The sequence below is a fragment of the Callorhinus ursinus genome, unplaced genomic scaffold, assembly GCF_003265705.2.
Source record: "Callorhinus ursinus isolate GAN/ISIS: 27379988/994484 unplaced genomic scaffold, GSC_fseal_2.0 scaffold6, whole genome shotgun sequence".
NCBI lineage: Eukaryota > Metazoa > Chordata > Mammalia > Carnivora > Otariidae > Callorhinus > Callorhinus ursinus.
The window spans coordinates 60,494,132-60,506,563 of NW_027397068.1; the positions used below are offsets into that span (position 1 = coordinate 60,494,132).

Genomic DNA, 12,432 nt, shown 5'->3' on the forward strand with positions numbered 1-12,432 from the left:
ACCCAACATGGGAACACCCAAATGCATAAAAGTTAATAACAAACATAGAGGAACTAATGGATAGTAATACAATAATAGTAGGGGACTTGAACACCCCACTTACATCAACGGACAGATCATCCAAAGAGAAAATCAACAAGGAAACTAGCTTTGAATGACACACTGGACCAGATGGATTTAACAGATAAATTCAGAACATTCCACCCTAAAACAGCAGACTACACATTCTTTTCAAGTACACATAGAACATCCTCAAGAATAGATCATATATTAGTCTACAAAACAAGTCTCAACACATTCAAAAAGATCAAAGTCATACCATGCATCTTTTCTGACCACAATGCTTTGAAACTAAAATTCAGCTGTAATAAGAAATCTGGAAAGGGCATAAACACTTGGAGATTAAATAACATGCTACTAGACAGTGAATGGGTCAACCAAGAAATTGAAGAGGAAATTAAAAATACATGGAAACAAGTGAAAATGAAAACACAACAGTCCAAAATATTTGGGATGCAGCCAAAGCAGTTCTAAGAGGGAAGTTTATAGCAATATAGGCCCACCTCAAGAAGCAAGAAAAATCTCAATCTAATCTTACACCTACAGGAGTTAGAAAAGGAAAAACACACAGAAACCAAAGCCAGCAGAAGAAAGGAAATAATAAAGATCAGAGCAGAAATAAATTATATAGGAACTCAAAAAAAAAAAAAACAAACAATAGAACATATCAATGAAACTAGAAGCTGGTTCTTTTAAAAGACCAACAGGACGCCTGGATGGCTCAGTCAGTTAAGTGTCTGCCTTCATCTCGGGTCATGATCCCAGGGTCCTGGGATTGAGTCCTGCATCAGGCTCCTTGCTCAGCTGGGAGCCTGCTTCTCCCTCTGCCTGCCGCTCCCCCTGCTTATGCTCTCGCTCTCTCTCATTGACAAATAAATAAAAATCTTAAAAAAAAATCAACAAAATTAATAAACCTCTAGCTACATGCATCAAACAAAAGAGAAAAGAAAGAGACAGGAATCAAATAAACAAAATCACAAATGAAAGAGGAGAAATAACAACCAATACCACAGATATACAAAGGATTGTAAGAGATTATGAAAAATTACATGTCAATAAATTGAACAACCTAAAAGAAATGGATAAATTCCTATAAACATATAACCTACCAAACTGAAGCAGTGAGAAATAGAAAATATGAACAGACTGATTACCAGCAATGAAATTGAATCAGTGATCAAAAAACTCCCAAGAAACCAAAGTCCAGGACCAGATGGTTCATAGGCAAATTCTATCAAACTTTTCCAAAAACTAGAAGAGGAAATAAAACTACCAAATTCATTCTATGAGGCCAGCATTACCCTGATTCCAAAACCAGACAAAAACACACACACACAAAAAAGAGAACTACAGGCCAATAGCTCTGATGAACATAGATGCAAAAATCCTCCACAAAACATTAGCAAACCAAATCCAACAATAAATTTAAAAAATCATTCATCATGATCAAATGGGATTTATTCTTGGAATACAAGGGTAGTTCCATATTCACAAATCAATCAACATGATACATTACATCAATAAGAGAAAGAATAAAAACCATATGATTGATCAAGTGATTCGAAAGGGCACTTGCACCCCAATGTTTACAGCGGCAATGTCCACAATTGCCAAAATATGGAAAGAGCCCAGATGTCCATCCACAGATGAATGGATAAAGAAGATGTGGTTCATATATACAAAGGAATATTATTCGGCAATCAAAAAGAATGAAATCTTGCTATTTGCCATGATGTGAGTGGAACTAGAGGGTATTATGCTAGGCGAAATAAGTCAGTCAGAGAAAGACAAATACCATATGATTTCACTCATATGTGGAATTTAAGAAACAAAACAGATGAACACAGGGGAAGGGAAGGAAAAGTAAAATAAGAGGAAAACAGAGAGGGAGATAAACCATAAGAGACCTTAACTACAGGAAACAAACTGAGGGTTGCTGGAGGGGAGGTAGGTGGGAGGATGGGGTAACTGGGTGAAGGGCATTATAAAGGGCACTTGAAGTAACAAGCACTGGGTATTGTATGCAACTGATGAATCACTGAATTCTACTTCTGAAATTAATAATACAGTATATGTTAATTAAATTGAATTTAAATTTTTTTAAAACCATATGATCATTTCAATAGATGCAGAGAAAGCATTTGACAAGGCACAACATCCATTCATAACAAAAACCCTCAACAGAGTCATGTTTAAAGGGAATATACCTCAACATAATAAAGGCCTTATATGGAAAACCCACAGCTAACACCATATTCAATGGCGAAAAACTGAGAGCTTTCCTCCTGAGGTCAGGAACAAGAAGACAAGGATGTCCACTCTCACCACTTTTATTCAACATAGTATTGGAAGTCCTAGACAAGAGAAAGAAATAAAAGACATCCAGATACGTAAGAAAGAAGTAAAACTTTCACTATTTGTAGGTGACACGATACTATATATATATATATATATATATATATATATATATATATATAGAAAACACTAAAGACCACCAAAAAACTACCAGAACTGATAAATGAATTCAGTAAGGTTGCAGGATACAAAATTCAATATACAGAAATCCACTGCATTTCTATACACCAATAATGAAGCAGCAGAAAGAGAAATTAAGAAAACAATCCCATCTACAATTGTACCAAAAATAGTAAAATTCCTAGGAATAAACTTAACCAAAGAGGTGAAAGACCTGTACTCTGAAAACTCTAAAACACTGATGAAAGAAATTGAAGAGGACACAAAGAAGCAGAAAGGCGTTCCATGCTTATGGGTTGAAAGTACAAATATTGTTAAAATGTCTATATTACCCACAGCAATCTACACATTTAAGGCAATCCCTATCGAAATACCAACAGCATCTTTCATAAAACTAGAACAAACAATCCTAAAATTTGTATGGCACCACAAGAGACCCTGAATAGCCAAAGTAATCTTGAAAAAGAAAAGCAAAGCTGAAGCATCACAATTCCAGACTTCAAATTATATTACAAAGCTGTAGTAATCAAAACAGTATGGTACTGGCACAAAAATAGACACAGGGATCAACAGAACAGAATAGAAAACCCAGAAATAAACCCACAATTATATGGTCAATTAATCTTCTACAAAGGAGCCAAGGACATGTAATAGGAAAAAGAAAGTCTCTTCAACAAAGTGTTGGGGAGACTGGACAGCTACATGCAAAAGAACGAAACTGGACCCCTTTCTTACGCCACATGCAAAAATAAACTCAAGATGGATTAAAGACTTAAATGTAAGACCTAAAACTATAAAGGTCCTAGAAGACAGCACAGGCAGTAATTTCTCCGACATTGGCCATAACATCTTTCTAGATACATCTCCTGAGGCAAGGGAAACAAAAGCAAAAATAAACTATTGAGACTACATCAAAATAAAAAGTTTCTGCACAGCAAAGGAAACAACCAACAAAATTAAAAGACAATCTACTGAATGGGAGAAGATATATGCAAATGGTATATTCAATAAAGGGTTAATATCCAAAATATATGAGGAACTTATAAAGGGGCACTTGGGTGGCTCAGTATGTTAAGTGACTGACTGTTAATTTCAGCTCAGGTCATGATCTCAGTGTCCTGGGACCAAGCCCAGCATCAGGCTCTGCGCTGAGAGTAAAGCCTGCTTAAGATTCTCTCCCTCTCCCTCTGCCCTTCCCCCTGTTCATGATCGATCTCTCTTTCTCTCTCTCTCTCTCTCTCTCTCTCAAAAAAAAAGAACTTATACAACTCAACACCAAAAACCCAAATCATCCAATTTAAAAATGGGCAGAAGACATGAACAGACGTTTCTTCAAAGAAGATATACAGACGGCCAACACATGAAAAGAGGCTCAACATCACCCATCACCAGGAAAATGCAAATGAAAACCACAGTGAGATATCACCTCACACCTATAAGAATGGCTAAAGTTAAAAATAGAAAACACAAGTGTAGACAAGGATGTGGAGAAAAAGGAACCCTCTTGCACTGGTGGTGGAAATGAAAACTGGTGCAACCATTATGGAAGACAGTATGGAGTTTCCTTAAAAAGTTAAAAATAGAGCTACCCTGTGATCCAGTAATTGCATTATTAGGTATTTATGCTAAGAATACGAAAGCACTAATTCAAAGGCTATATGCATCTCTATGGTTACTGTAGCACTACTTACAATAGCCAAATTAGAGGCACCTGGCTGGCTCAGTCAGTAGAGAGTGAGATTCTTGATCTCGGGGTTGTGAGTTGGAGCCACATGTTGCATGTAGAGATTACTTAAAAATAAAATCTTAAAAAAAAAAAAAAAAAACAGGGGCACCTGGGTGGCTCAGTTGGTTAAGCATCTGCTTTCAGTTCAGGTTGCGACCTCAGGGTCCTGGGATTGAGCCCCACATCAGGCTCCCTGCTCAGAGGGGAGTCTGTCTGCTTCTCCCTCTCCCTCTGCCCCTCCACCTGCTTGTGCTCTCTCTCCTCTTTCTCTCAAATAAATAAATATCTTTTAAAAATATATAAATAAATAATAAATAAATAAATAAAAACAACAGCCAAATTATGGAAGCAGGCCAAGTATCCATCAGTAAATGAACCTCACCATTTGCAACAACATGAATGGATCTAGAGAATATGCTAAGTGAAATAAGCCAAAGAAAAAAAAATACCATATGATTCCACTCATATGTAGAATTTAAGAAACAAAACAAATGAACAAAGGAAAAAAAAGAGACACAAACCAAAACACAGGCTCTTAAAAACAGAGAACAAAGAGATAGTGGGGAGATGGGTAAAACAGGTGAGGACGATTAAAAGTACACTTGTCTTGATGAGCGCTGAGTAATATATGGAATCATGGAATCAGTGTTGTACACCTGAAACTAATATAACACTGTTAATTACACTGGAATTAAATTTAAAAAAAAATTTTTTTAAAGCATAGCCACTAGTTGGACTTTTAACACATAGATTAGTTTTGCCTCTTTTGGTGGGTTCATGCACTTCCATTATCTTGCTTCATCTATAAGCAGAAACAGAGGCATGGTGACATAGGGCAATCTGTATAACGCCATGCAGCTCCTGGAGAGTGAGGTCTAGACTTCTCATCTAATATTTTCCACAGCACCACCTATTATCTCTAAAAGCCTCCTGATAACCAGTCAAGAGTGAAATCCATATGAGAAGTTGAGCTTTTTTCCTAATCTCTGACCACCTTAAACATAGGAATTAAAGGTTACTTTCCCTCAATGTCTTTATCCAAATTAGCCCTTTGATATTATTTGCACTGACCTCTAGAAGCTCATCATTTAGGAGGAAGGATTAAATGTGAGAAAAAGAAGTAAGATATATATGGCACTCAGTCTTTCAGCTAATTTTCTTCCGCTCAAATCACAGCACTCAACTGCCATTGGTATTGTACTAGTTGCCATCAAAACAGAGGTAACTGTAATATGCATATAGAGAGAGAAACAGATTTATTCTATTGAATTGGCTCAAGCAACTAGAGCCTGGCAAGTCCAAAGTGTTCAGGGTAGGCCGGCAGGCTGGAGACCCAAAGAAGATCATCTTCTGGCAGAATCCCCTCTTCTGGGAAGGTCAGTCTTTTTCTATTAAGGCCTTCAACTGATGGGATAAGGCCCACCCACATCGTGGAGGGTAATAAACTTTACTCAAAGTATACAGATTTAAACATTAATCTCATCTAAGAAGTACCTTCACAGAAACATCTAGAATAATATTTGACCAAATATCTCCGTACTGTGACCCAACCAAGCTGATACATAAGATCAATAATCACAGATGTGTAGTGTATCACATACTGCCTCTAGGAGCAAGTCTGTTGTTCTCTTAACTTGTTTAATTTATACATTGTTATTAAAATGTTCAAGCATTTAATGCCTTACCATTCCAAATGGGCAGTAAGCCCCAAGATGTCAGGGAGCTTCTGCATCTCTTTGGTCCTCCACTGTCCTGATCTCAGAACTCACTGTCTTTGTTGACCAAATGATATATTTTTAAAGTGTCAATTTTACCATTTTCTGCACAAGCCGTGCAATTCTAATACTGCATAAAAGCACAGACAAGCAGAAAATTATTTCAGGACCAGGAAACAGAAACCAAGAAATATTTAACTTTCTATGTTATTGAAAATTTTGATTGCAGGAAATACAGAAAAGGTTTTGATCTGCCATACTCAGAGTTCAACAGAAATTCCCAGTTGCCTTAAGAGCTTTATAAAGAATATCAGGTTTATTATCACCTGGCCTAGATTCCAACTCACTTCTTTATTTCTCCAGCACTGGAAGGTATGAGTGATCTGTTCTCACTGATAACACTTCCTGGTTACTCAAAGTTTAAGAATAAAGTGAAGAAGAGGATTTGGCTTATAGTTTGTTAACTAGCCACTGAGTTACTAATATTAAAACCAATTTCCACTTAGTTTGAGTCTCATATTCAATAGAATTGTTTTCTAAAGTTCCTGAAGTTTTGGGCAATCTTCCTGTTTCCAAAATCCCTTACATTACTTGTATAATGTTAGACTCTTGCCACCTATGATTGGATCTGTTTGTAAGTCTATTTCCCCCTCTAGACTGTCAGCTCCTTGAGGGTAACAGTCTTACTTACCTTTGTGAGTTACTTTGTCACTGCCCAAGATTGGATGGATTGTTTGGTTTATTTGGTTTGATGGCGTGCATCTACCTGTGTGTATGTGTGTGCATGGGCACAAGCAAACACACATGGATGCTAGGGTGACACTAGAGCAAATCTGGACTTTTGGAAGTCCCAGGAACCTGGTATTTCAAACAGCAATGTTTTACTGTAAAGTGAAACTAGGACTGGCCTTCCTAATGGTTTATTACCATTATATTCTATCATATCGTATGTGTTTAAATGCCTAAACATCGATTATTGTACATACTAGAAACTGTCCAAAGTAGCTAGAGAAGTGCAAAACGGCTATTAATCAAAGCTACTCAGGTATAGCTGCAATGATCAAGAAAAACACAATCCAAGGAACGGCTTAGTATTTTAGACTCTGCGTTCAGTACCCAGTCATCGAAACAGGTTGCAAAAATATAGATGTAAATGAGATATAGTTCTTAACATGAAAAAACTCTCAAAATCGTGACACCAATCCTCTAAAATAATACTTGAGAGGTGGAGGTCATAATTTATTTTCAAGTTTACAAAACAAAGTTACTTTAAAAATAATAATAACTTGAAACCTGAAGGACTCAAATTTGCAAGATATATGCTACTTGATGAAGATGTTGCTTGTTAGGCTCTAGCTCCCCCTAAATCTTTAAAAGAGAATTTCTTCAGGGATTGGCATAGGTAAAAATCTTTGGGTTGGTATGTCTATTGAGATGGTTCTGTTGAAACCAAAACACTACTTTAAAAAGAAAAAAAAAGGAAAAGAACAGAACATCGGCATTTACTAATTCAAAAAAAAATTTTTTTTAAGATTTTATTTATTTATTTGTCAGAGAGAGAGAGAGCACAAGCAGGGGGAGCTGCAGGCAGAGGGAGAGGGAGAAGCAAGCTCCCTGCTGAGCAAGGAGCCTGATGTGGAGCTCGATTCCAGGACCCTGGGATCATGACCTGAGCCGAAGGCAGACGCTTAACTGACTAAGCCACCCAGGCGTCCCCAAAAATTGTTTTTTAAGTTAAGTTACAAATATATAAATTTATCTCATTAAAATTAGCTATATCATAAAGCAGAAAACCAGCTTAGTTCTTAGTGTTGGGAAGATGTTTTTAAGAGTTGCTACTGCTAGGGGCACCTGGGTGGCTCAGTCGTTAAGCGTCTGCCTTCGGCTCAGGTCATGATCCCCAGGTCCTGGGATCGAGCCCCGCATCAGGCTCCCTGCTCCACAGGAAGCCTGCTTCTCCCTCTCCCACTCCCCCTGCTTGTGTTCCCTCTCTCACTGTCTTTCTCTCTGTCAAATAAATAAAATAAAATCTTAAAAAAAAATAAAATAAAAAAGAGTGGCTACTGCTAGATATCGTTAGGTTTTTGGGCCAAAAATGCAGTCTGAGGATATAGGTAAGACCTATTTCTCCTGCAATAATTGAAAAGGAAATGTTCAGAGCAAATCCAGAAATCTACTAATATGCAAAAGGGTAGGGAAGTTATCAGTTAAGATGTTAGTTTCAAAAGTCTATGATGATGATAAAAATGCAGCCACAGAAGCCACAATAAATTCTGCTACAGAAATCTCAAAAAGTATGACTAATTTGGCCATGTTCACGTGGCCAAATATGCTTTTAAAGAAGCATCTATAGTAAACATAGGAGTCTTCTTCCTCGTCCCCTAATTTTCATTTCTGATAATTAGTACTTACTTTCACTATGGTTTATCATAATAAGACAGCATAATACTTGGACAGTAGTCCTTAAAACCAAAAGTCCTGTGTTTGAATCCCAGTTCTGCAACTCAGTGGCTACATTAATGTGGTTAATGCATTTAACTTCTCTATGGCTTAGGGTCCTCAACATTAAAATGTGGATATTAATACCCATATTATAAAGTGTTAGAAGAATAAGATGAATTAGTGCAAGTAGTTACCAATATAATAGAAGATAGTGGGTGCTCAGTAAAATTTTTTACTTACTTGCAATGTTGGTGTTTTCTACCGTTTTCAAGTGTTTTCCTGCTACTCATGAACTAAGAAAAATACATAAGGAATGTGATCAGCACGGGATACACAACTAATGAATCGTTGAACATTACATCAAAAACTAATGATGTACTATATGCTGGCCAACTGAACATAATAAAAATAAATAAATAAATAAATAAATAAATAAAATGAAATAAAAATCTTCTCTGAAAAAAAAGACTAAATATCAGCATCTTTGAGTTCCATTTATGGTATCAATTTTGAACATTTAAAAGTAAATTTATTTCCAGGAAAAATGGCAGCATGGACACAGGCTTACAAAACCTCCCAAAAAAAAACTAACCCAAAGTCAACAGAGTGAAGAATATATCACCAGTGCAACAAATAGAAGAGCCCAACCTTATACTACTAACCTCAGGAAATGGTCAAAATGTAAAACCACCAAACCAAGCCAAAAGAATCAGCATATTACTTTATCTCATGTAAGCCTGGCAACAGTCTATCAAAGTAAGTTTTATTATTATCATTATCTTACAAATGATGCACAACAGTTAAGTAAGGCACCCAAAGTCCTACTGCTAGGAAGTGGCCAAGCTGGAATTCAAACCATGGCAGCCCAACTCAGAGCACATGTTTTTAATGATCACATTATATAAGCAGAAATTAACTTTAAAATATAGTGAAAAAAACTGACCCACACATTATAGGCACATCTGTACCTTGGATTCATACTAGCTGACCAGATACTAGTCTAAAGCAAAAAGGCTACCTGCAACCCCTACTGATTGGTGGTGATGAGCCTTCTGATAGCCCGTGGTCCTGGCCAGGATCGGCTCAAGACATTAGCTGGACTGGGTCCTACAGAGTGGATGTGCCACTTAGGACCACCCCAGGTTCTACAACATGCTAGAAGATCTCATAGGACTCAGCATATAGTGTACTCACAGCTGAGATTTATTGCAATGAAAGGATACAAAGCAAAATCAGCAAAGGGAAAAAGTGCATGGGAGAAGTTTGACAAACCAGGTACAAGATTCTAAGAGTCCCCTCCCAGGATGTGCTTAATTCCTCTAGCAACAAGTTGTGACAATAAATAAGAAGTGTCATCTACCAGGGTAGCTTATTAGAGACACTGCCAATGGTCTTTACTGGAGGCTGCTAAGTAGGCACTCCCTACATAGAATGTACCAAAATTCTGGACTCCCAGAAAGCAGGTATAAACACATTCTTTGCATCTTTTAGGCACAGTGAGCCACCATTTTTCTTTAGGGAAAGTTTTCAATCAGTCCAGGGTACCATCACTAGCCAAATTCCACAGAACACCAGAAGGGCCAACCTTGCAAGCAGGCTTTTCTAAGAACAGGCAATCTCAGGCCTACTCTACTTTTTTTCTGCACAGTGAACATGAAACACTTAACCACCTTGATCTGAGTTTCCCTTTCTGACCCTGTAACACTGCCCCTATAACACTCTACAATTCTTTACTTATAATTTTCGTATAATTTAGGTTTCTTCACCTTTCTCTATGCCCACCGGCCCACTCTATCCACTGAAATTTGTACTCATCATAATTAAGTTCTTTCTGAAAAGATCCCCTCTTAATTCCAACAACACAAGGGCAGACTCTGGCACTCTCGAGAATCAAAGAGGGAAGAAGGCATTGTGCCTGATGGTGGCCAAGCTAGAACTTTGTAGCAATTCAGTTGTTTTCCCCTCCACCCCACCCTCTGGCACCACACAGGACCTATCTATGAGTTCCCAAAGTTTGGGTAAGCTCCTAGATGGCAAATAATAATGATCTATTAAAGTTCATGACGTTCATCATTCAATCTACACATATAACCATCAGTTATGTGGAAGGCATTGTGTTAAAACCAGTGAATAAATGTGAAGCCGAATTCAGACATATCCTGAACTGAAGGAGTATACTGTCTTCTTTTTTTTTTTTTTAAAGATTTTATTTATTTATTTGAGAGAGAGAGAATGAGAGATAGAGAGCACGAGAGGGAAGAGGGTCAGAGGGAGAAGCAGACTCCCCGCTGAGCAGGGAGCCCGACGTGGGACTCGATCCCGGGCCTCCAGGATCATGACCCGAGCCGAAGGCAGTCGCCTAACCAACTGAGCCACCCAGGCGCCCCCGGAGTATACTGTCTTCTTGTTAGGATGCATTCTTAAATAACTTTCCAGTAAGATAAGAAGCAATAAAAAAAAAAAAAAAAAAAAAACAGTGATCAATAAGCATACATAACCAAAGGGTAGGGAATACAAGCAAGGCTGGGAAGACAATAGTGGATGAAATAGACAAGGTCTCCACACTCTTTACCAGAGAAGGATCTGTGGGAGGTGGCATCAAAGAAAGGACATGGCCAATACCAGGATATGTCCGTACGATGACATAAGGTCAACCTGATGGAAAATAGTTGACATGGTTACAGTGCTGTTACCAAAGGAGCCATATGAAGCTGGATGGGACAATTTCCTGATCCAGTGTGATTATTTATGTTCTTATTCACAAAATGCCATGCACAATATTTGATGTCTCAAAAAAAAAAAAAATCCCTGCTCTACAAGGCTCTTTTACATTCCTTTGAAAGCCTGGCAGCATGAAACTTGCCCAGTTTTGTAGATAAAAGTGGACACAATTTAATATTGCACCGATAGGGGTAAAATATTCTCTTGAGTCTTAGGTTTTTTACCTTATTTATTAGGAAATGCCAGAAATTTATTCTGTGTCTACTAATTAAATAAGGCAGGATTCATTTTAGAGAATGTCTGTAATAGGTTTGGAATCAACAATAAAATTTGATGAATGATAAATTACAATAAACAAAAGAATATGCTCCATTTTTTTAATTTGAGAAATTGAATTATTTTGATTCTATTTTTCCAGGCATGTGCTGTAGGTTTTTTTGTTGTTTGTTTGTTTGTTATGGAAGCTATACTTCCTATCTGACAGGATTTATTTTCATCATTAGGATATATTTCGTTTTTCTTTCTGACCTTTGCTTTTTCTCATTTACATCCTTCTCTCTTACTTTTCTCCTATTTGCTCCTTCTTTATGCTAGCTTCTCTTAAACACTTGATCCATAATCGGGGATCTGCATTCCAAAATAAGTGGCATTTTTGTAAGAATTTGTTTGGTCAGTTGGATTCTCAGGCTGCTATGGAGGAGGTTTTTATTAGAAGTTGAAGAACATGAAGCAGCCTTTTGTTAAGATTTTCAAGTTCATTTTAAGGACCAATATCATGCTCTAATCAAAAGACTGTCATTTCACTCTTAAAACATCTGAAGATTTACAATCTCCATGCCCGTCTGCTGAACTCAGACATATGGGCACACAGGTAATGTACCTCACTGGACTGCCCTTCAACTTTCTCCAAAATTGTAATGCCAAATTCCCACCGGCTTAGTATGTCCTAAAACTGTGTTTGTTTCCTCAAATGTTTGCTTCATTTCCTTAATTTTTCTCAGTACCCTAGCTACTTTCATGTACTCTCTGTATTTACTATTTTGATTTTCCAAAAACAAACAAGTCTATTTGCATTAGCAAGAAAGCAGCCCAAGACAAACATCTTTAAATAAGTTGAAGAAATTAGTCAACAAGATGAACTACTTTAAGCCAAAGTTCGATAGTAAATACTGTCTGCATCTATCCAAGCATGCAGTCATATTTTACCCCCTCTTTATTTTGCATTTTATTTATAGATATGTTCCATTAAGTGACTGACCCATTCTTCACTCTATAGCATTTTAAAATTTTACA

At 37.2% G+C, this 12,432-nt stretch overlaps 1 protein-coding gene across 8 annotated transcripts in view; it reads right to left on the reverse strand.

The window, feature by feature from the left end:
• Positions 1–12,432, reverse strand: part of EPM2A (EPM2A glucan phosphatase, laforin) — a 144,123-nt gene that overhangs the window by 41,596 nt on the left and 90,095 nt on the right. For 2 of the 8 annotated variants that reach the window (XM_073894050.1, XM_073894051.1), the window contains one exon: positions 8,659–8,711. The exons of 5 other annotated variants lie outside the window; for them this stretch is intronic. In XM_073894050.1, coding sequence (XP_073750151.1) covers positions 8,659–8,711 — 53 coding nt within the window. Of the gene's footprint in view, positions 1–8,658; positions 8,712–10,990; positions 11,058–12,432 lie in introns of those variants that run through there. One more of the 8 variants, XM_073894049.1, reaches the window with a different exon arrangement.